The sequence below is a fragment of the Canis aureus genome, chromosome 36 (assembly GCF_053574225.1).
Source record: "Canis aureus isolate CA01 chromosome 36, VMU_Caureus_v.1.0, whole genome shotgun sequence".
Lineage (NCBI taxonomy): Eukaryota > Metazoa > Chordata > Mammalia > Carnivora > Canidae > Canis > Canis aureus.
In genome coordinates this window covers 4,990,787-5,012,155 of record NC_135646.1, presented here as the reverse complement: position 1 = coordinate 5,012,155, position 21,369 = coordinate 4,990,787, and the positions used below count along the sequence as shown (strand labels likewise).

The following is a 21,369-nucleotide window of genomic DNA, read 5'->3' as shown; positions in this document are numbered from 1 at the left end:
CACAGATGGCTGGTTGCCGAACCCCCAGGATGAGCATCACCCTCTGCGCCCACCCCCCTGCCTGAGCCCCCCTCCTCCCTCACCAGGTGCTGGAGCCGGGGCAAGAACAGGGCTCACAGCTGCACAGTCTCCAAGGCTCTTGGCAGTGGCTGCCTCCTGGCCCAAGGCAGCTCCGGGGAGCACAGGGTGCTCGGCGGGGTGGGCCCTGGAGAAAGGGACAAAGGACTCCCTGGGGGGGTCGGTGGGCGGAGGGAGGTGCCTCCCACCTGGGATCCAGGTACACCTGGGGGAGGCAAGGCGCTCCCGGTTCCTCCTTTCTGACTTCTTGCAGTTTCTCCTCAATCCAAATGCCCAATGCCGGCCAGGTCAGTGTCCCCACCCCAGCCAGTCTGTGCCAGTGCCAGTCACCTGCTGTCCCCCATCTCCGCCACCTGCAAGATCGGGGAAGCCCTATGGGTAGCTGGGCCTTTGGGTTCCAGGGAGGCCTCTGCGAGGTTCTGAGGTCGGTCTGGGCATCCCTGAGCCCTCCAGACACCGAGCTCAGGGGAAGGCAGGGGACAGCAAATGCAAAGGTCTGGAGGCTGGGAAGCGTTTGGCAGTGTCATCCAACAGAAAAGAGGACAGTGTGGCTGAAGTGAGGTGAGCCTCCAACAGGCAAAGTGTCTGAGAGGAGTGAGTTCTGCCCCCAAATATCTGAACTGTGGAAGTGGGGTTCTTTTTCCCTGCTTGGCTTCCAGGTTAGAACGAGTGGCATAGCAGAGACACATCTTCTGGTCTCAAATATAAGGACATGTTTTCATATGTATGTGTGTGTGTGTGTTTATATATATATATATATATATATATATATAGTTTTTTTTTTTTTTTTTAAGTAGGCTCCATGCCCAATGTGGGGCTTGAACTCAAGTCTCCGAGATCAAGAGCTGCATGCTCTACTGACTGAGCCGCCAGGCACCCTTAAGGAAATGTTTTCTAATACCAGAGCTGTCCACTGTCCCGTGACAAAGATGTGTGAGGTACTCAATGACTCTTAATGGAATGGAATGGGCTGCCTGGAGACACCGAGTTCCCAGCTGGACCCATGCTTGCTACAGTCACCAGAGAGATTCCAATCCTTTTTTTTTTTAAGATTTTATTTTTTTTGTCCAACAGAGAGCAAGCACAAGCAGGGGGAGCAGCAGGCAGAGGGAGAAGGAGAAGCAGGCTCCCCACTGAGCAGAGAGCCTGACATGGGGCTGGATCCCAAGACCCTGGGATCATTACCCAAGCTGAAGGCAGACACCTAACCAACTAAGCCATCCAGGCGCCCCGAGAGATTTCAACCTTAACTGAGAAGTAAGGACATCAGACTGCGGGGGGGGCCTCACGACCTTTGAAGTCATCTTCAACTTCAAGTTCTCAAGACTCTCCAAGGTCAGGGTAATCTGGGAGGATTTCAAGCAAAATTAGGACTGATTTTCTTCTTTAACTGATTCGACAAAATGTATTGATAACACCTGGTGTGCAAGACGCTGTACCACATATACAAGTTTATAAACTGTCCCATTTCTTCTGAAAAATGCTGAATGAAATGGTCTTAGTGGACCTTCCCATTTCCAACATCAATTAGCTCAAGAAAGAGTGTGACCATAAGATAATGTGATGATTTTTTCAAAATATTTTATTTATTTATTCATGAGAGACACACAGAGAGAGGCAGAGACACAGACAGAGGGAGAAGCAAGCTCCCTGCAGGGAGCCTGATGTGGGACTTGATCCTGGGACTCCAGGATAAAGCCCTGGACTGAAGGCAGACGCTCAACCACTGAACCACCCAGGCATCCCAGAATGTGACTATTTAAAAAAAATAGTTTATCAAAATTTATATATTCAAAAGTCTGTCCTCAGGGTGTTCATAGCAGCACTGTTTACTATAGCAAAAGAATGGAAACAGTATAAATGTCCGTACATTAAAAATTGGCTAAATTAATTACGGCAAATCCATACAGTGAGATGAGGATATTAAGAAGAATGACTCAAAACCTCCCAACCAAGAAAAAAGCAGGACCAGATGGCTTCACTGGTGAGTTGTACCAAACATTTCTGAAGTAACATTAATCGTTCTCAAACTCTTTCCAAAATTTGAGGAGGAGGGCATACTTCCTAACCCATTCTATGAGGCCAGCATTCCTCTGATACCAAAACCAGCAAAGACACACAAGAAAATAAATCTGCAGACCCATATCCCTTATGAATATTGGTGTAAAAAAATTCTCAACAAAACACTACAAACCAAATTCAGCAGCATATTAAAAGGATTATACACCATGACCAAATGGGATTTATTTCTGGAATGCAAGGATGTTCAAGATATGAAAATCAATCAGTTTAATATACCACATGTACAGAATGAAGGGAAAACCCCACATGATCAATTTCATTTACAATAGCATCAAACCAATAAAATACTTAGGAATAAACATAACCAATGAGGCATAAGACTGGCTTATGAAAACTAGAAAACATTGCTAAAATAAATTAAAGAAGACACAAATAAATGGAAAGACATCCCATATTCATTGACTGTAAGACTTAATGTTGTTAAGTTGTCAATACTGCCCAAAGTGACGTACAGTGGGGTATCTATCAAAATCCCACAGATATTTTTTTGAAGAAATGGGAAAAATCCATCCTAAAATTCACATGGAATCTCAAGGCACTCTAAATAGCCAAACATATTAAAAAGAACAAAGTTGAAGGCTTCACACTTCCTGATTTCAAAATGATTACAAAGCTACAGTAATCAAAACAGCGTGGTACTGTCGTAAGGACAGATATACAGGCCCACGCAATACAACAGGGAGCCCAGAAATAAATCCTTGCCCATACCACTAAATGTTTTTCAGCAAGGGTGCCAAGACCATGCACTGGGGAAAGGACAGTCTTCAACAAATGGTGCTGGGAAAACTAGATATTCCCACATAAAAGAATGACGCTGGACCCTTACTTTACACCATATACAAACATGAACTCAAAATGGATTAAGGACATGAAACTGTAAAACTTTTAGAAGAAAACATAGGGGGTAGAATTTGTGGCATCGAGTTTGGCAGTGATTTCTTGGATATGACCCCAAAGTACAGGCCATGAAAGAAAAAAATAGATTAACTGGACTCATCAGGATGGAAACTTTTTGTGCATCATCAACAGAGTGAAAAGGCAACTCACAGAATGGAACCCCTTGAACTTTGTGCCAAGTACATTATCCATCCAGATGAATTATTGATATTTTCAGTGTGTCCAATTCTCAGTATTCCCCTGGGGAGGCTACATTCTTACTCCAGAGGTGCTGCCCAGTTCAGAACGTGGTTTGGAGCACTCCTCTTTCACCTGCTGTCCAAGCCTTGGAGTGTTGTTTTGCTGCCCTCCATGGTAGCAGATTCTCAGGGTTGGAACTGAAGTTTGGAAAAAGCCCCAAGTGGTTCAGAGCCAAGTCTGGTAGATGTTGATTCTGACTAGAGAATAAGTGACATTATTTATTTATTTGTTTTCTGCTTCATTTAACCAAGGAACTGAGGCGTTGGGCTGGTCCGAAGGGCAATTTCCTTATGTGGTGTTTTCACTGTTCACAGAGAGGACTCCCAAAAATGTTCTGTCCTCCTTGGTATTGTGGAAATGGGTGCGCAGTCTCCTACAATAGATTAGTCAGGAATGTTTTGGGTGCAAGTGACAGACGCCAGCACCAAGTGCTTTAAGTGGGGGAAAAAAAAAAAGGAAAAATGTATTGGCCCCAAAGTCAGGAAGGTCACTGGGGGAGCTCACAAAATCAAGGGAAGAGTTGCAGGACCAGGGTCCCAGGGGCTGGAATTTAGGAATTCCTGCCTGGCATTCTCCTCTTGAGGTGTCTCTGCTTCTCCTTGAGTGTTAACCTCCCTTTCCCCCTGGTGTAGGAATGACCCCACTGGGCAGGAAACACGGTTGCCACAGGCTCCAGTTTACGAATTGCTGTTCCAGCTATAAATCTCAGGAAGGTCTCTGACTAGCCCTTTTCAGGCCCGGGTCACTCCTTGAGCCAATCACTGCAGTCAGAGGGATACAGTTGTTAAGACCGGCTGGGAGCTGAGTCACCTGTCCACCCACTGTGTGCACTCTGTGTGTGTGTGTGTGTGTAGCATTTGTTACCAAAATAAGGAGACAGGACAGAAAGCTTGCCGGCTACTTGGAACTATAACAAGGAAGGTTGTTGCCTGGGATATGCTAAGGATCCACATGGTCCCTAAAATTCTCCAGGAGCCTACAATCTAGTTTGGGAGACGAGACACGAAAATAACCAGAACGCAACAGCTTGCACTGACTCGAAGCCTGGATAAGAATATCTGGAACTCCCCACCCACCTCATAAGCCTGTCTCTTGGATAAAAATTAGATACTTAGTGTGGAAAGGCTTTGAGAAGACAGCAGTAACCAAGCCCTTCACAATTCACCTAGCACATTCACATTCTTTCTGGGGACAAAGCACAGCTCTGGAGTCAGACTGCCTCAACTTCCTGAGCTACACAATGGGAATGATACTAGTTCCCACCTTGTAGGGTTGTTAGAGGATTGGGGGTGCTCAGCAGAGTGGCACACAGTGGGTGTTCAGTTTACATAAGGTGTTGTGTAGTGTTATTATTATTTTTTTAAGAGGGGGACCAGGGCAAGGGCAGAGGGAAAGGGAGAGAGAGAGAATCTTAAGCAGACTCCACGCTCAGCGTGGGCTCGATCTCACAACCCTGAGGTCATGACCTGAGCCAAAGTGAAAAGTCCGACGCTTAACCGACTGAGACACCCAGGTGGCCCTATAGATCATTATTTGAGCCTCTTCAAAGCCCCGTAGGGTAGACATGGCAAGGCTGACCATTTCCGCTGTATAGTGGAGGACACAGAGATGTGAAGGACGTGGCTGCTAGTAATTGGGCCTGTGGGTGATGGCATAGCTCGGGTACAACCAGCACTCTATTTCAGAAGTTTGCATTCCGAAAGAGTCAGGTCCAAGAGAGGCCTGTACAGTGCCAGGTGGAGGTGTAGGGAGACAGCCAATGTTCATGGAGAAGTGGGGATGTCCTCAGGGGTCAGCTAGTGCCTTGTCCCCAGGAGGAGGAGGAAGGCTTGAAGGGCGGGACAAGCCCTCTGTGGGACTCATCCTGGCTGGGGGCTTGGAGCATTGCAGGGGTGAGAAGTGATTGGGGCTTATCCCTCCAAACCTTCCTGGGCCATCTGACGCCCACGCCTCCTCAGGTACAGGGTCCCCACCCCCCAGAGCGCCTCTCCTGCGCTTGTTTCCCAGATTGATGCATTCTCCTCTATAAATACCAGCTCTGGTATGCTGGGCTGGCAGCTGTTGCTGCCAGGGAGATGGCTGGGTTGACACACGGCTCCTGACAAAATACAAACCCCTGGTGTGTGTGGGTGTGTGGGTGGTGTGATAGGGGGATGAATCAGAGGAGGGGTGGGGGTGGGCACACGGGGGGCAGAAGCCAGGAGAGGTTGGTGTGTGGGGGTGAGAGTACATGGTAACTGGAAACTGAGAGAGCGCTGGACTCTTTCTGGAAATCACCCTGTTGTTTATAAACTGGAGGCTCCGCCCTGCTCCGGGGAGGGGGAGGGAATGGGCCTACTGTAGCCCAGAGGGAAACTGAGGCTCAGCGCTAGAACCTGGGTACCAGCGGACATATCCGAGTAGGCCGGCTGTCCCAGGACTGCTCTCTGCGCCCCCCCCCCCCCCGGGCTCCTCGCTCACCCTCCCTGCCCGCCTGGAGACCCTCGCCCTCTCCCCCTGCGGCGGGATGCCTGTCTTTGCCCACACCTCTCCCACTTCTAGAGAATCTTTAGGGGGGAGAAAAGGTGATTTTGAGCCTTTCCTGGGAATACACCTTGCTCTTTCGGGAAGTGACCCAAAGTCTCTCCTCAGAGCCAAAGGCACGGCCTCAAACTCTGGAAACTTCTCTCCCACTCCCTCCCCTGCCGACCCCCAGGAGGAGGGGGGGGCGGGACCCCGGGATCGCAGACTGGCCCCCCCCCCTCGGGCGCAGGGATTCCGATGCGGGCTGCCCGGTTGGGGGGGACAGGCCTGCCCACCTGCCACCCCGCCCCGGGTCCCGCCCGCGCCTCCTGGGGCCCTTGCCACCGCCGAGGGGCGCAGGGCTCTGCGGGGGAGCTGGGCTCCCCGCCCCCACGCCGGCGGCCGCCCTTCCTGGCAGGACAGCGGGATCCTGCAGCTGTCAGGGGAGGGGCGGCGGGGGCTGATGTCAGGAGGGATACAAATAGTGCGGGCGGCCGAGGGGCCCCGTCTCCCCTCGACGCCTCCGCCCTCGGCCGGCCGCCGCCCGCCGCCTCCTCCGCGCCGCCCGCCGCCCGCGCCGCCAGCATGAGCCAGGCCTACTCGTCCAGCCAGCGCGTGTCCTCGTACCGCCGCACCTTCGGCGGCGCGGGGGGCTTCCCGCTCGGCTCCCCGCTCGGCTCGCCCGTGTTCCCGCGCGCCGGCTTCGGCACCAAGGGCTCCTCGAGCTCCGTGACGTCCCGCGTGTACCAGGTGTCGCGCACGTCGGGCGGCGCCGGGGGGCTGGGGGCGCTGCGGGCAGGCCGGCTGGGCACGGGCCGCGCGCCCTCCTACGGCGCCGGCGAGCTGCTGGACTTCTCGCTGGCCGACGCCGTGAACCAGGAGTTCCTGACCACGCGCACCAACGAGAAGGTGGAGCTGCAGGAGCTCAACGACCGCTTCGCCAACTACATCGAGAAGGTGCGCTTCCTGGAGCAGCAGAACGCGGCGCTCGCCGCCGAGGTGAACCGGCTCAAGGGCCGCGAGCCCACCCGGGTCGCCGAGATCTACGAGGAGGAGCTGCGCGAGCTGCGGCGCCAGGTGGAGGTGCTCACCAACCAGCGCGCCCGCGTGGACGTCGAGCGGGACAACCTGCTGGACGACCTGCAGCGGCTCAAGGCCAAGTGAGGACCCGCAGGCGCTCCCAGGACCCGTCCCCAGGGCGCCAGGAAGCCCCCCTCCCCCCGCCCCTCCCGTGGGGACAGAGTCATCTACCGGTGTCCCCCGGCTCTCCCTCCTGCTCTCGCTCTGCAAAGGGGAAGTTTTCTGCGGGATGGGGGATGGAAACGGGGTGGAAATGAGAGCCCCGGGGACCTGTGGACAGCCCCCTGAAAAGCATCTTAAGATGCTGAGGTGGTGTCGCTGGGGGATAAGCAGATGAGCAAAGGGCGGATGCCCTGGCACAGTCAGGGGTGGGTGGGTGGGGGGCTGTTAGGAGACCAGGAAAATCTGAGGCAGGCTGCAGAGAGCCCCGGTGGGGAATCCAAGGGGTGGCTCTCAGCTCATCTGTGGTGAGGCCCAGGGGAGGTGGGTAGAGAGCAGGTCTTGGTCCCTGGGCTGGGGTGAGGCTGTGCCATTTCACAGAGGGAACGGATGAGCTAGAGGAAGCGGAGGGGGCTAGCTGCAGCCCCCCGAAACCTTGGAGGACCTAATGGTGGGCTTTACCAGGCTTCTGGCAGGAAAAGGCAACAAGAATAGAGCAAAAGTGCTCACGGGACCTGCTTCTGACAGTCCGAGTGAGCAGAAGCACCGTCCTACCACCCAGGGCACAAACAATAATTGAGTCCCTACGAGGCCTAGGGCTGGGGCTGCAAACCAGGAACAGGGGTGGATAGAACAGACATGGTTGCTAATCCCAGGGAGGTCACAATCTGGTGGGGACATAGACTTCCGGGGTGTGGCTCTGGGGAAGAAACTGGGCCACTTCCTGTCCCCTCCCTGGGTGGGCAGGGCCTCTTGTCTGCACCCTTGTAGTCAGCCCTCCTCACCGTGTCCTGAGTCCCAGTCCCTGGGCAGCCCCACCAGGCCATCCCCACTGCCGGTTTTATCCCCACCAACCGTCTCTTTCCGTCCGTCTGTTGTGGCCAGGCTGCAAGAGGAGATCCAATTGAAAGAAGAAGCAGAGAACAATTTGGCTGCCTTCCGAGCGGTGAGCCCTCTTTGGTCCCCAAGCAGTGTTACCCCTTTGACCCCTTGTGGCCCCTGGTCTCCCTCTGCCCTGGGTTATCAGTGACCCTGTCCCCTCTTGCTTGACCACTACCAGGACGTGGATGCAGCTACTCTAGCCCGAATTGACTTGGAGCGCAGGATTGAATCTCTCAACGAGGAAATCGCGTTCCTTAAGAAAGTGCACGAAGAGGTATGCCCTCAGCCTTCCTCCTCAGGGTCCTTAGGCCCTGGTGAGGACAGCCGGAAAGGGGGAGGGGCAGTGCAAGGCTCTGGGAACAGGGGCGTGAGGGGGTGCTGCGTGTGTGGGGCCGGGTAGAGCACTGAAGCCCCATCGTGCCCCCGCAGGAGATCCGAGAGCTACAGGCCCAGCTTCAGGAACAACAGGTACAGGTGGAGATGGACATGTCCAAGCCAGACCTCACCGCCGCCCTCAGGGACATCCGGGCCCAGTACGAGACCATCGCGGCTAAGAACATCTCAGAAGCTGAGGAGTGGTACAAGTCGAAGGTGGGCAACCTGGTCCAGGGCCTCCATCCCCGTTTGGAGGTGCTCCCTGGGGCTCTGTCCGTGGGGAGGACGGTGAGCCAGGGTCTCCACGCTCCCTTGCCGTCCTGACCTGCCTCCCGTAAACTCCGCATCTCACTACTCCTCCCTGCCCTTAGGTGTCCGACCTGACCCAGGCAGCCAACAAGAACAACGACGCGCTGCGCCAGGCCAAGCAGGAAATGATGGAGTACAGACACCAGATCCAGTCCTACACCTGTGAGATCGACGCCCTCAAGGGCACCGTGAGTCCCCGCCCACCTCCCCAGGCCTGATCCTTGATCCTCCGCCTGCTATGACCTTGGCTCTCATCACATCACCCAGAGAGGGCTCTGGGTCTCTTTCTCTTCAAATATCCCCCACGCATGAACACAGACAGGTGGATTCTCAGCTGAACTCTCAGGAATCATGGGGGGCTGGAGAGAAAGGACATGGATGTTTCCTTTGATCACTTCTATTCTCTGGGTTTCCACATCAGACTTCACTTGAGTTCGGGGTTCCCCTAGCTCAGACCAGTTTGCCAGCTCCCGGACCTGGCCCTCTGGGGCTGTGACCCAGCTCCAAGGCTACGACCCTCCCGATCCTGGGCCCCTAGTGCTCACCCCTCCGAGCCCTCTCCGTGACCTGGGTGTCCCTCTCCTGCAGAATGATTCCCTGATGAGGCAGATGCGGGAGATGGAGGACCGCTTTGCTAGCGAGGCCAGCGGCTACCAGGACAACATCGCGCGCCTGGAGGAAGAGATCCGGCACCTCAAGGATGAGATGGCCCGCCACCTGCGCGAGTACCAGGACCTGCTCAATGTCAAGATGGCCCTGGATGTGGAGATTGCCACCTACCGGAAGCTGCTGGAGGGCGAGGAAAGCCGGTGAGGGGCTGGTGGTGGGAGTCAGGGGAGTGCTGAGGGGCCCATTCCTGCCTCCGGGGGCGGTGGGGGGTGGTGTGTGAGACGCTGAGGATTCCCTTAGCAAGATCTGGAAATGATTTTATACAAGAGGCCACCACACCACTAATTGTAGAGAATTAATGAAGGCCACCTGGGGAAAAAGTGATTTAATTAATAGCTTTTATAAAAAGAGAAATATAAGTATTCCCTCATCTACCTTCAGAATTAAGAGCCAGCAGCATAAAACCATGTTCAGCAACCAGTAATAAAATATTACTGCTAGTCAAGGGAGAGATGAAAGCAGAGTGGGGAATGGTGAGGAAGGAAAGGGAGGGGGCAGATAGAGACAAAGAGAGAGCCTGGGACCCAGCCTAAGAAGGAGTGTGCAGAGACTTGTACCCAAGGGTACACTGCACACGCGCGCGCACACACGCACACACCTACCCTCATAGGGAAAGACAGCGTGATATGCTCAGAGCAACTCACCTCTAGATACCAAAAATGACATGACTCGAAGGCAATGCGAGGGAACTTTCTGGGGCGATGGAGACGTTATGTATCTTGACTTAGACTGGAAGTTACATGGGTGTAGACACTGATCGAAACTCATTGAAGTGCATACAAAAGATCGTGCATATCACCGTGGGTAAACCTAACCTCAGTTTAAAACAGGTCAATTACTCAAAAAACAATGATGCTCATAAAAATGATAATACCTTAAAGTTTAAAAAAATCAGCAGACGTGTAAGTACAGACCTGCACATAGAGAGGTGTCAGATTTCATAGTTACATCTCCATGTAAGGTGGCTCCAGATGTGTAGCATTTTCCCTGCACTAGGCATGTGAGGATGGCGTCTACCCTAGGACTTGCCCTCCCGTGCGTAGGCCAGAGGTTCCCAGCCTGGCTGGAGGGTGGGCATACACATGATGGATGTGGCCTACAGTTGTTATCGATACATCCTGCGGTGCCTGAGGAAGGAGATCCTGGTGAACTGGGTGGGGGGGGGAGACTAGGAGGTCGGGGTATTCACGTCAAGCCAGCAGGTCAGAGATGGAATGGGATGATCCAGAAGGGACAGTTCCTGGGATAGCTGGAGTTGCCCTTTGCCCTGTGACCCTATGCCCTTAGCAGTGTGAAAGTGGGAATGTTAGGGTCAGTAGAGCAGGGACAGCTGACGATGGCATTTAGTGAGAACCGGAGCAAGCTTTGATGGGTGGTCACAGAGAGAGATAGAGGGCCCTAACCCTTCGGGGGCTTGATCTCTCCCCTTTCAGGATCAACCTCCCCATCCAGACCTACTCTGCTCTCAACTTCCGAGGTGAGTGCATGTTGGCAGGTGGATGCTGGGGTGGCAGGGGCAGGAGTCCAGCTTGGGTACTGCCCAAGGCCAGCCAGGGAGGGGGTTTGGAACCATGGGGACAGGGCTGGGGTCCAGGAAAGAGAAAAGGAGCTGCTGCAGGTGGGTGGGGAAATTTAGGTAGAGGTACCTTCTAACAGAGAGGGGTTTTTATTTTATTTCATGGCATTATATTGACTGTGTCCCCTGGACCTTCTGAGAGTCTTGAACATCAGCACATGGCTTCTATTCCCAATATACCCCAAATCTCAAGGTACCAAGGGTGTCCTTGGGGATCTGACAACAGAAGCATCTAGAACCATACACCCTGAGCTACAAGGCACCCTCCAGCCACTGTGTGCTTGGCAAACTGTCAAGCACCCCCCACCTCCCCCTAGCTGCTTGTTGAACACCTCCAGTTTGCTGGAGCAAGATGTTGGATGCATGTTTAAAAAAAAAATGAAGCCAAACCTTAGCAAAGCCAAACAATTAAAAGAACGAGCTCCTGGGGCATTTTGCCATCCTGACATTAGTTATATGCAGATCGAGTGGCTTTCCAACCCCAGAGAGCAGAAAAACACGCTATAATGATACATTAGGAAAGCAAGTCGGAGTCCTTGGCAGCGTCGCCTTTCCTAGATCAAACCTTTTTTGTCTTCGATGTTCATTTCCATCGGGAAAAATACATGCTGTGCTCCACCGAGTTACAGCGTTCATCACAGGCTGGTTGCTCGCTGAGGAGATTCATGGGCACCAAACTCCTAATACCTGGGACCCAAATTTGACCCTCCCTATGAAACTCAGAACGTCTTTCTGCCATTTGTGGTTTTTGCAGACACCCAAGTGGGAGCCTTGCAACTGAAATTGCTTAAATGCATTTTCAAATCAATGGCTCTGCGGCCACGAGAGTGCAAGTATCATTGCTAATGTTTGATGGTGAAGAAACTGAGGCACAGAGAGTCAGGTGCCTGGCCACCTGCACAATGAATCAGTAACTGACTCCCATCTGTTTCCCTCTCATTAAGACATGGTTTACTCATCTGGATTCTTAAAAGAAAAATCGTTTATTTATTTGGGAGACAGAGAGAGCGAGGAGGGGGGCCCAGAGGGAGAGAGAGCCTTAAACAGATTCTGAGCTGAGCATGGAGCTCCATGTGTGGCTCGATCTCGTGACCCTGAGATCATGACCTGAGCTGAAGCCAAGAGTTGGACCCTTAACTGACTGAGCCAGCCAGGCACCCCTTATCTGGACTCTTAAAGGGGGCTGGGTGCCATGAGGTCCTCCAAAAGAGTATGTTGGGACAGGGTTCAGGGTTCTGTTAGGAGACAAATTCATGTAGGGCTGTGTTGGAGCCCAGGAGTGGAGAGGGAGTGAGGAAGCCTGGAGAGGGAATGTTGGGTGGCCTGGGGCCTCAGGGGTCCCCTACCCTCCTGAATCAGTCATAGCTGGAGGACATGTGTGGGCTCCCGAGCCCATCTCAGCCATGGGACTGGCCCCAGTGTCTATAGAGCCACCTGCTGGGTGCTGGCCTCAAGGACAGGTTCTAAAGTCTTGCTGAAGAAGTAATAGGCTCATCTTGAGGGGATAGGAGTCTTCTGGGCTCTACCCCACGGGACCAGTGGCCAGACTTGGTCAGGCTGAGTGTGTGGATGGATCCGTTACAGAAACAAGCCCAGAGCAAAGGGGTTCTGAGGTCCATACCAAGAAGACGGTGATGATCAAGACCATCGAGACCCGGGATGGGGAGGTGAGCCACCTGCCTGGTTCCCTTACCCTTGTGGGGGTTGTGACGCTGTCAGCCAGGTGCCTTCCACCAGCTATGCTGGTTCAAGGCCCTGCCTGGAGGGAGAGGGGGTCCTGCTACCCTGGTGTTGGGGAGTGTGGAGCAGCCCCTGGCTGGGGCTCCATTCTCCTGCCAGCACTGGTTTGGACTGGGCCTCTCTTTCTCCCCAGGTTGTCAGTGAGGCCACACAACAGCAACATGAGGTGCTCTAAAGCCAGAGACCCCTCTGCCAGCAGAGACCATCCTCGCCCCTGTCCTCACTGCCTCCTGATGCCAGCCTCCTTCCATCCCAGGGCACCACACCCAGCCACAGTGCTCCCCCTCACAGCCTCTGACCCCTGCTCACCGACCACAACTCATGGCCCCCCCGGGGGGGCATGGCCCACCCCTGCCCAGGCACAGGGAGCCCCAGCTGTGTGAGTCCTGGATGTTGGAAATGAGGGAGCCTGGCTCTTCGCTGCCCTCGGGGGTGCTGGGCAGGGCCCAGATGGAATCAGTGCCCCTGCCCCTCCCACCTCTGTGGCCCCTGTGACCTCAGGCTCTCGCCTCTGCCTTTGGAGAGGGCCCCAGAGCAGGGTGTTGGGACCCCGTGGGATGAGGATAGAACCCATAGACCTCCCACTCCCTTCTCCGTAGCATGGGTCAGAAAGAAAGGGCAGCCTCCCCAGCAAGCCGGGCAGGTGACTGAGGGACTGGCCCCCGTGGGAATGGGGGCTTGAAACTGACCCCATGGCCCCTTCCTTTCCCAGGGTGGGCTTAGAAAGCAGGGCTGCAAGAGGGAACCCCCGAAGGTGCCAGATGTGGGAGCAGGAGATTCAGAAGGAGAGAGGGTGGACGAGATGCTGGAGAGGAGAGGAGAGGAAAGAGGCAGAGAGTGGTCTCAGGCAGGGGGAGGGGTGCCCCCCTCCATGCCTGCCCCTCCCCTGCAGCAGGGGCTCTGGACAGAAACAATAAAAAGCAAAGTACTAGCCTAGCACGTCCCTGGCTGTGTTGACTGCCTGGTCTCCTCTGGGGGCCCTTCTGAGCACCCCTTGAGGTGGAGTGTGTGCTGCCTTTCTGCCCGATCAGACCGTCCCCCAGGGCCTGTCACCCTACTGTTCCCACAACCTCCCAGCCTTGCTGTGTGTCTGTGGCACACGGCTGGGGGGGGGGGCAGGGGGCTTTTGTTTAGGGAACCTTGAATACCTCCTGTTAGACCCCAATTCCTGGGCTGCCTGCCTTGGGCCCCCTACTCAACCTTCAGATCATCAGGGCCCCAGGGACACCACCTGCTGTTCTTGGAAGGACATAGACTGGCTCTGGAGTAGGGCTCCCCTATCCCTTCCCCAAAGGAGCTCACAGCCTCTTCCCATTAAAGCTGCCTGAATGCCTTCTATGGGCAAGGGCCGATTCAGGAAAAATAACAATGTTAAGAAAAATAGAAAGCTCTATCTTGTTTTTGGAGAAGAAGACTCAAACACTCTAAAGATGCCAATTCATGCTACATTAACCAGTACTTCCAACGCAATGCAGTCTCAAGGAAAATACCAAAGGGAAATTTGGGGAGCATTTGGTAAGCACAGGGGAGGGGAGTGTAGGACATATGAAAAAAAAAAAAGGAAATCCTAGAACAAAATATTAACCCAGATATATTAAAGGCTTCTGTGGGGAAAACTTAATGATTCAATATAGGCTTGGGGGCCATTGGGCAGCCACGAGGGGCAGGAATGAAGCCTGTCTCTTTTCACTCCTTCCAAAAGATAAATTCCAGATAGATCCAAGACTTAGGAAGCTTGATGGATCCATATAGGCTTCAGCCTTCAAGTTAGTCCTCACAGACTTAAGGATTGTTCTGTAAAGGAGGGGGGAAGAGGGTAGAGATCACAAACATGGTAAATTCAGACATTCTGTAGGGAAAACAAACAAACCCAAAACATAACAGGGCTTTAGTCTTAGGTTCCCTAGTCTGACATTCCTAACTGGCTTTTTCCAGAAACTTCCAAAGCCTTTCTGGTGTCTCTAGCTTTCTCCCTCTCCTTGGATGTCACCCTTGCTCACAAATTGCTCCTTACCTCTGGGTTATGGGTTACGTAGCTCCTCCCTATAAGAATGCCCCCTTCTCTGTGGTAGTCTTCATCTTTGCCCGGGGAGCATCGTGGGCACACCCCAGGTCCCCACTGTCTATACCGGTGAGTCGTGGTCGTTTCTACCCCCCTCCAGTGGGATGAATGCTGTGAGCCCCAGAAAAACTCCCAGTCAATCCCTAGTGGAATTGCAAGTGAAATTAGAAGTAACATTTGCAGTGTCTTCACCCCGGGATACAGGAGGCTGAGCGGGTGAGGGCCCCCTTGTGGGGGCTCATAATCTGAGCTCATCTCTCTGTGAGAGAAACACGCTTGGGTGAGGCTGGGCTCAGGTAGACAAGAGGTAGTGCATGTACCTGTGAGCAATTTCAGGAGCCTCTCAGCAATTTCTTCTTTCCCCTAAATGAGTATGCTCGCTCATCTAGGCCACAAAGGATAAAGGGACACCAAGGTCAGGGAAGGTCTTAGAGGCATCCTACCCTCCAAAAAAGCTTAGGTGTAGACCAGTCACTAGAGTGGAATCTAGGAATCGCAGATTCTCAGAGTCAGATGTCAAGGCCCCCAGGCGGTGATGCCCACGATCCAGAAGTCCCCTCCTGGCCTTGCGCAAACATCTTGATGAGCAGTCATCAAGCTCTGCCTGAATGTGTCAGAGAACACACTACGTCCATGGTGACCCCTTGTAGCTGGGGCCAGAAAGCTCTCCTCTTTGGCACACGTCTGTCTCCTGTGATGACTACCCACTTGTTCAGACAAAGGAGGAGACCCAGACCCACCCTGTGTCCCCAGTGGGGAAGCGTTCTCTCGGCAGAGCCTTCCTGGGAGCAGAAGTCCTCTGGTTTTTTGGGGGGGGGCCTGGCTGGCTCATTTGGTAGAGCGCCTTGACTCTTGACCTTGGGGTTGTGAGTTCAAGCCTCACATTGGGTGTTGAGATTACTTAAACATAAGTAATGGGCGCCTGGGTGACTCAGTGGTTGAGTGCCTGTCTTCAGCTCAGGGAATGATCCCAGGGTCCTGGGATCGAGTCCTGCATCAGGTTCCCTGCAGGGAGCCTGCTTCTCCCTCTACTTATGCCTCTACCTCTCTCTCTGTGTCTTCATGAATAAATAAAATCTTTAAAAAATAATAAAAATATTTTTAAAAAACCAACCCCCCCCCCCCAAAAAAAAACCTAAGTAGAAATCCTCTGGTTCCAAATGCTCTGCTTTGCTTATCTCCTTGGGAGCTGGAGAATGAGGCAGGGAATGTAGGGCAGGGGACATGGATATGGCGGTGCTCCCAAGGAACGGACAAAATAAGCCAAGAAATATTTGGGTTCCATGTGGTCATACATGTGCACCCCATCACCTCCACGGCAAAGCCTCTCTCTGTTCCTTGGGACACTCTGTTGTCTTCTCTTACAAGACTCTGAACGTCAGGGAGAAGTAAGAGAGCTCACGGATAGCAGACTAGCGTCTCATTGGGCCCGGGGGACCCATTCTAGACCATCTCAGACCCCGCCTGACGGGTGAAGTAGGAAGGATTATGGAGACAAAACGTGTCCCTAAGCTGGGAACCGAGGGCTCAAGGGACACCGTCCTGCCCTCTCCACTCTGACTACCCTCCTCCCCTCCCACCCACTCACCCTTCCCCCTTCCTCCTCTTACCAGCTTGTCTTGGAGCCTTATGCAAATATACATCTCGGACCTCTGGTTCAGCGCCTGAATGTCAGCTAATTAAGGGGAAGGTCTTCATTCTTTCACTCACCACGGGTTTCCCGGTGCCCGGGAGAGTACTTGCTCCGTAGAAGGTGCTCATGAAATATTTAAGTACTTGTTGAATGAATACCCACTGAGCACTTTTATTTACTTTTCTCCAAATTAAATATTTACTGGGAAGGCTGATGACCCCCACTTCACTCACTGATCCAACCAACATTTACTGACCTTTTACCATGTGCCAGGTCCATGGTGCACGTTATGACCCACAGGAAACTCCCCACGGCCCAGAGAGGTGGGGGGAACTGCCAAGGTCGCACAGCATTATCTGTGGCAGAGGAGGACCAGGCCCCGGGCTCTTTGGCCTCCGGAGCCCAGATCTCTTTCCATGACACCATAGGCTTGTGATCTCGAGGCGGGACAGAGTGACAACACACTCCAGGCCTGGCGCCAGGCCGCGGGGCACTATGGGGCCCATTCTGAGGGACAGATGAGCCCCTAGCTGCCAGCTGCCCTGGGTGGCGGGCCTGGCCAGAGCCCGTGGCTTTCCCTGTCACAGCCCTGGCAGGCTCCTCCAGGAGAGGGCGCCCCCGATTCACACGGGCCGGAGCCCGCCCTTCCCGGGCCCTACACCGCGAGCGCGCATCAGTGAATGCCCCCAGGCCAGACATTTGGCCAGGAGATACATAAGCCATGTTCCAGGCCCTGTGCCAGGCCCTTTTAAATAGTTAATACTCGTTTTAATATTTAATATAATAACTTAAAGCCATCACAGAAACCCAAGTCAGATCATGTGATTCCTGAACTCAAGATCCTCTGAGAGGACTTCCCGTTTTCACCAGGAATAAAAGTGCCTCGGCCTACAAGATGCTAGGCTATCTGACCCCTGCTCCCCATCTGACCTCACGTCTCTATCCTCCCCACTGGGCCCCTGGTTCTTCTTGGAGCCCTACCAGGCGCATCATCCCCTCTGCCTGAAGCAGTCCTGTCCAGACACCTGTACCATCTGCTTCCTAACTCCTTTAGAATTGACTCCGTCATTCCCAGTGAGGCTCCAGCCACCCTATCGGAAAGCTCAAGCCTCACCACACTCCCATCTCCCTTGCCCTGCTCCATTTTTCCCACAGGGGCGGGAATCCTTGTCTATTTTGTTCACTGCTACATCCCTACTGCTTAGAACAGGGACAGGCACAGAGTAGGGACTCAAAAAATGTTTGTTGAATGAATGAATGAATCAATCCTGAGTTGGGCTACCCCATTTTATAGATGAAGAGACGAAGCTTGATGATGTTAAGTGACTTGCTTAAGACCACACAGTTTGGGCACCTGGGTGGCTCAGTGGTTGAGCATCTGCCTTTGGCTCAGGTTGTGATCCCGGGATCCTGGGATGGAGTCCCGCATCGGGCTCCCCACAGGGAGCCTGCTTCTCCCTCTGCCTATGTCTCTGCCTCTGTGTCTCTCATGAATAAACAAATTAAGAAAAAAAAAAAAAAGACCACACAGTTCATGTATTCAACCAGCCAACCAACCAGCCAACCAACCAGCCAACATTTACAGACCACTTACTACATGCATTCTGAGCAAACTGGTGAGGCCCAGTGCTAGATGGCTTTGGGTTATTTTTTGTTTTAAATAGTCTCAGGGCGCCTGGGTGGCTGAGTCGGTTGGGGGTCAGACTCTGGGTTTTGGCTCAGGTCATGATCTCGGGGGTCCTGAGATTGGGCTCTGTGCTCAACAGGAGGTGTGCTTGAAGATTCTCACTTTCTGGCTCTCCTCTGCTTCACTCTTTGCATGCACATGTACATGCACTCTCACTCTCTCTCCAGTAAATAAATAAATCTTTTAAAAAAATAAAATAGTCTCTTCCTTTGTTCTTGATGTTCCATCCTCTTGCAAAGCCTTCCCCCACATTTTTACCTTTTAGAATTACATTCATGTTTAAGATTTCAATTCATCACCAGTGGTTGCCGGGGTTGGTGGAGGGGGTGTGGTTGACCACAAAGAGGATGTTCAGGCAAATATTTAGGGTGATGTTCTGTATGGTCCTGAGGTAGAAGATGCACGATTCTCTGCATTTGTCAAAACCCGAAGAACTGAACAGCACAAAGAGTAAGCTCGAATGCATGCAAACAACAAAGAAATTTCATTCCTCAAGGCTTTTAATCCCCATGATATAATTCAGTGCTTAAGCGGTCTCTTCTGTACCCTCTGTGCTCACACACACAGGCACACTTTGACTTTGGTGCCCGTGAATGAGGGTGGGGGATGAGGTGACATTGACAGTACCTTTCTCTATCTCAGGATGACTCAGGGCTCCTTCTTTGGCTTCCTCTCTGCCGTCCCAGGCTTCACCCCTCTGGGCTCAAGGTCAGGCCTAAGTCTCTTACCTGAACTTTTGTTTAACTTTTCATTTTGAGATAACTATAGATTGGCATGGGGTTATAAGAAACAATACGGGAGTACCTGGGTGGCTGAGTCGGTTAAGCATCTGCCTTCAGCTCAGGCCATGATCTCAGGGTTCTGGGATCAAGCCCTGCATCAGGCTCTCCGCTCAGTGAGGAGCCTGCTTCACCCTCTCCTCTCTGCTGCTCCCCCTGCTTGTGTTCTCTCTCTCACTGTCAAATAAATAATGTTTTTTGTTTTTTGTTTTTTTTTTTATTCATGAGAGACACACGAAGAGAGGCAGAGACATAGGCAGAGGGAGAAGTGGACTCCCCACGAGGAGGTCAATGTGGGACTCGATCCCAGGACCCCGGAATCACGACCTGAGCCAAAGGCAGACGTTCAACCACTGAACCACCCAGATGTCCCAATAAATAAAATCTTAAAAAAAAAGAAATACAATTACCTTCACTTGGCTTTCCCTAATGGTACCACCTTGTGTAAACTCCAGTACAATATCATAACCCGGAAATTGCTATTAGTCTACCCACGTTCTTGAGATTTCACCAGTTTTACATGCATTCATTAGTGGGTGTGTGTTTGTGTGTGTGTGTATGTAGTTCTATCTGTGCAATTTTATCACATATGTAGATTCATGTGACCACCACTAGTTAGGGCATGGAACTGCTCTATCAGAAGTCTCACTTGAGATTTTATTTTATTTTATTTTATTTTATTTTATTTTATTTTATTTTATTTTATTTTATTTTTTTAAGGTTGTTCCATGCCCAGTATGGAGCCCAAAATGGGGCTTTAACTCATGACTCTGGTCAAGTCCTGAGCTGAGATCAAGAGTCAGACACTTAACGAACTGAGCCATCCAGGAGCCCCACACTTGAACTTTTAAAAGCAGTAAAGTCCTATCTTGATGTTTGTCAAAGTGCAACCCTAAGAAGCATCACCATCTCCTGGACCACTTGTGAAATGTGCCGATTCCTGGGCCCTCCCAGCATCCCCCATGCACCTGCGTCTCTGGGGGTGGGGCCTGAGTGTCTGCGCTTCCAGCAGGCACCGTCCTCGGAGAACCATGCTGTAAATGGCCTCAGTCTGTCCCATCATCTCCAGTTCACCTTCTGCACCATAGCTGTCAAGAGGGAGCCTTCTAAAACACAGTTCTGACCATGTTAGCCTGCTGCTTAACACCCTGCAGCAGCGCCTCACTGCCATCAAGATACAGACCTTAGCGAGCAAAACTTCCACCTCCAGCTCAATCCCTACTCCTCTGACCCTAGAACACGTCATCTCCTGTCATCATGCTCTGATTTAGGTCATGCTGTTCCCTCTGCCCGGAACGTCTTCCCCCCCGCCCCCCTTCTCTGCCTGTTGTAACCCTTGTTCAACTACCCATTTTTACGGAGGAGGGCTTGGAGGTTGAGAGAGGTTCCCTATTACCCAGCAAGTGAGGGTGGGACCAGCTGAGAGTCTGAATCCGCTCAACTCCCTGCTCCTGGGCTTAGGGTTCACGGAGGGGGCATGGAGGCTCAGGGACACCACTGGGACACCACTGGTCCTTCTTCCTGGTTCTCTGCTTATCTCCACGGGGGCCTGTTTCCCCATCTGCCTCTCAGACTCAGGTCCAGGACCTCCTCTCCCTCTGCCCCAGCTGGGACTCAGGAGCCTGAGGAGAGGGTGGAAGGGCAGTGGGATCGAGTCCCGGGCGTAACCCGACTCCAGACTCCTGGGTGGGCAGGGGGCAGGCCTGAGCTGCAGGGGAAGGGACCTGGAACAAGCCTTCGGACCCGCTGGAGCAGGGTTTGGAGATAGGGGCTCCCGGAGAGAGGGAAGGAGGCACTGGAGTCCAAGTCCCCTCCTCTGCTGCCCCCTCCCTCCACTGCTCCCTCGCAACCCGAGCCGGGGGGCCTAAAAATAGCCCCCGAGGCGCAAACGCCGGCCGCCCTGGTGACCTTCTGGGTAACACAGGCCGAGGGCGGGCGGGCAGCAGGAAGGCAGGGCGCCGGCCCCCCAGGACCCGTCTCCCAGGGCGCCATCCCCCCGGAGTTCCAGAGACAACCCCGCAGCCCAGCTCGCAGAGGCCATGCAGAAAGCCCGGGGCACGCGAGGCGGGGACGCGGGCACGCGGGCGCCCCCCAGCCCCGGGGTGCCCCCCAAGCGAGCCAAGGTGGGCGCCGGCGGAGGGGCGGTGGCGGGGGCGCCCGCCTTCCTGCGGCCCCTGAAGGACGCGGCGGTGCTGGCGGGCGGCGACGTGCGGCTGCGGGTGGCGGTGAGCGGGACGCCCCAGCCCAGCCTCAGCTGGTTCCGGGACGGGCAGCCCCTGCCCCCGCCGGCCCCCGAGCCCAGCTGCCTGTGGCTGCGGAGCTGCGGGGCGCGGGACGCCGGCGTGTACAGCTGCAGGGCCCGGAACGAGCGGGGCCAGGCCTCCTGCGAGGCTGTGCTCACGGTGCTGGAGGTCGGAGGTAATGGGGCGGCGGGGGCGGGGGGCCGGGGGCTGGGGGGCTGGGGGCCACGTGGGCCGGTGCGTGCATCCCGCCCTCTTCCCGGGTGCTCCGGCTTCTCCGCTGCAAGGACCCAGCGGTGCCCGTCCAGAGGAAAGTGGGCATGGGGGGAGGGGAGTCAAAGTAGGAAGGTTAGAGGTCAAGGGTCAGCATTTGGTAAGC

The 21,369-nt window shown here is 53.7% G+C and overlaps 2 protein-coding genes and 1 long non-coding RNA gene across 11 annotated transcripts in view; 2 read left to right on the top strand and 1 right to left on the bottom strand.

The window, feature by feature from the left end:
• The first annotated feature begins 6,369 nt into the window (after window positions 1–6,369).
• On the top strand, window positions 6,370–13,525 carry DES (desmin). The gene is made up of 9 exons (XM_077885465.1): window positions 6,370–6,959; window positions 7,924–7,984; window positions 8,099–8,194; window positions 8,350–8,511; window positions 8,667–8,792; window positions 9,193–9,413; window positions 10,707–10,750; window positions 12,434–12,516; window positions 12,723–13,525. The coding sequence occupies exons 1-9, from the start codon at window positions 6,385–6,387 to the stop codon at window positions 12,762–12,764; spliced, it is 1,410 nt and encodes a 469-aa protein (XP_077741591.1). The 5' UTR covers window positions 6,370–6,384; the 3' UTR covers window positions 12,765–13,525.
• LOC144306138 (uncharacterized) lies at window positions 12,883–16,761 on the bottom strand. The gene is made up of 2 exons (XR_013373166.1): window positions 16,541–16,761; window positions 12,883–15,036 (listed from the first exon to the last, which is right to left on the bottom strand). It is a non-coding gene; the product is annotated as an uncharacterized LOC144306138 (long non-coding RNA).
• Window positions 16,762–20,547: 3,786 nt separating this feature from the next.
• Window positions 20,548–21,369, top strand: part of SPEG (striated muscle enriched protein kinase) — a 57,877-nt gene continuing 57,055 nt past the window's right edge. For 3 of the 9 annotated variants that reach the window (XM_077885300.1, XM_077885303.1, XM_077885319.1), the window contains exon 1: window positions 20,569–21,168. In XM_077885300.1, coding sequence (XP_077741426.1) covers window positions 20,790–21,168 — 379 coding nt within the window. In that variant the 5' untranslated portion in view covers window positions 20,569–20,789. Of the gene's footprint in view, window positions 21,169–21,369 lie in introns of all 9 variants that reach the window. The other 6 variants (XM_077885305.1, XM_077885302.1, XM_077885299.1 and 3 more) reach the window with 6 other exon arrangements.

Bases quoted from the DNA above. Each gene is read 5' to 3' on its own strand.
- DES (XM_077885465.1), top strand. From the start codon at position 6,385: ATGAGCCAGGCCTACTCGTCCAGCCAGCGCGTGTCCTCGTACCGCCGC. The intron at 7,985-8,098 runs GTGAGCCCTCTT...GACCACTACCAG, and splicing joins ATTTGGCTGCCTTCCGAGCG to GACGTGGATGCAGCTACTCT. The intron at 10,751-12,433 runs GTGAGTGCATGT...GATCCGTTACAG, and splicing joins CTCTGCTCTCAACTTCCGAG to AAACAAGCCCAGAGCAAAGG.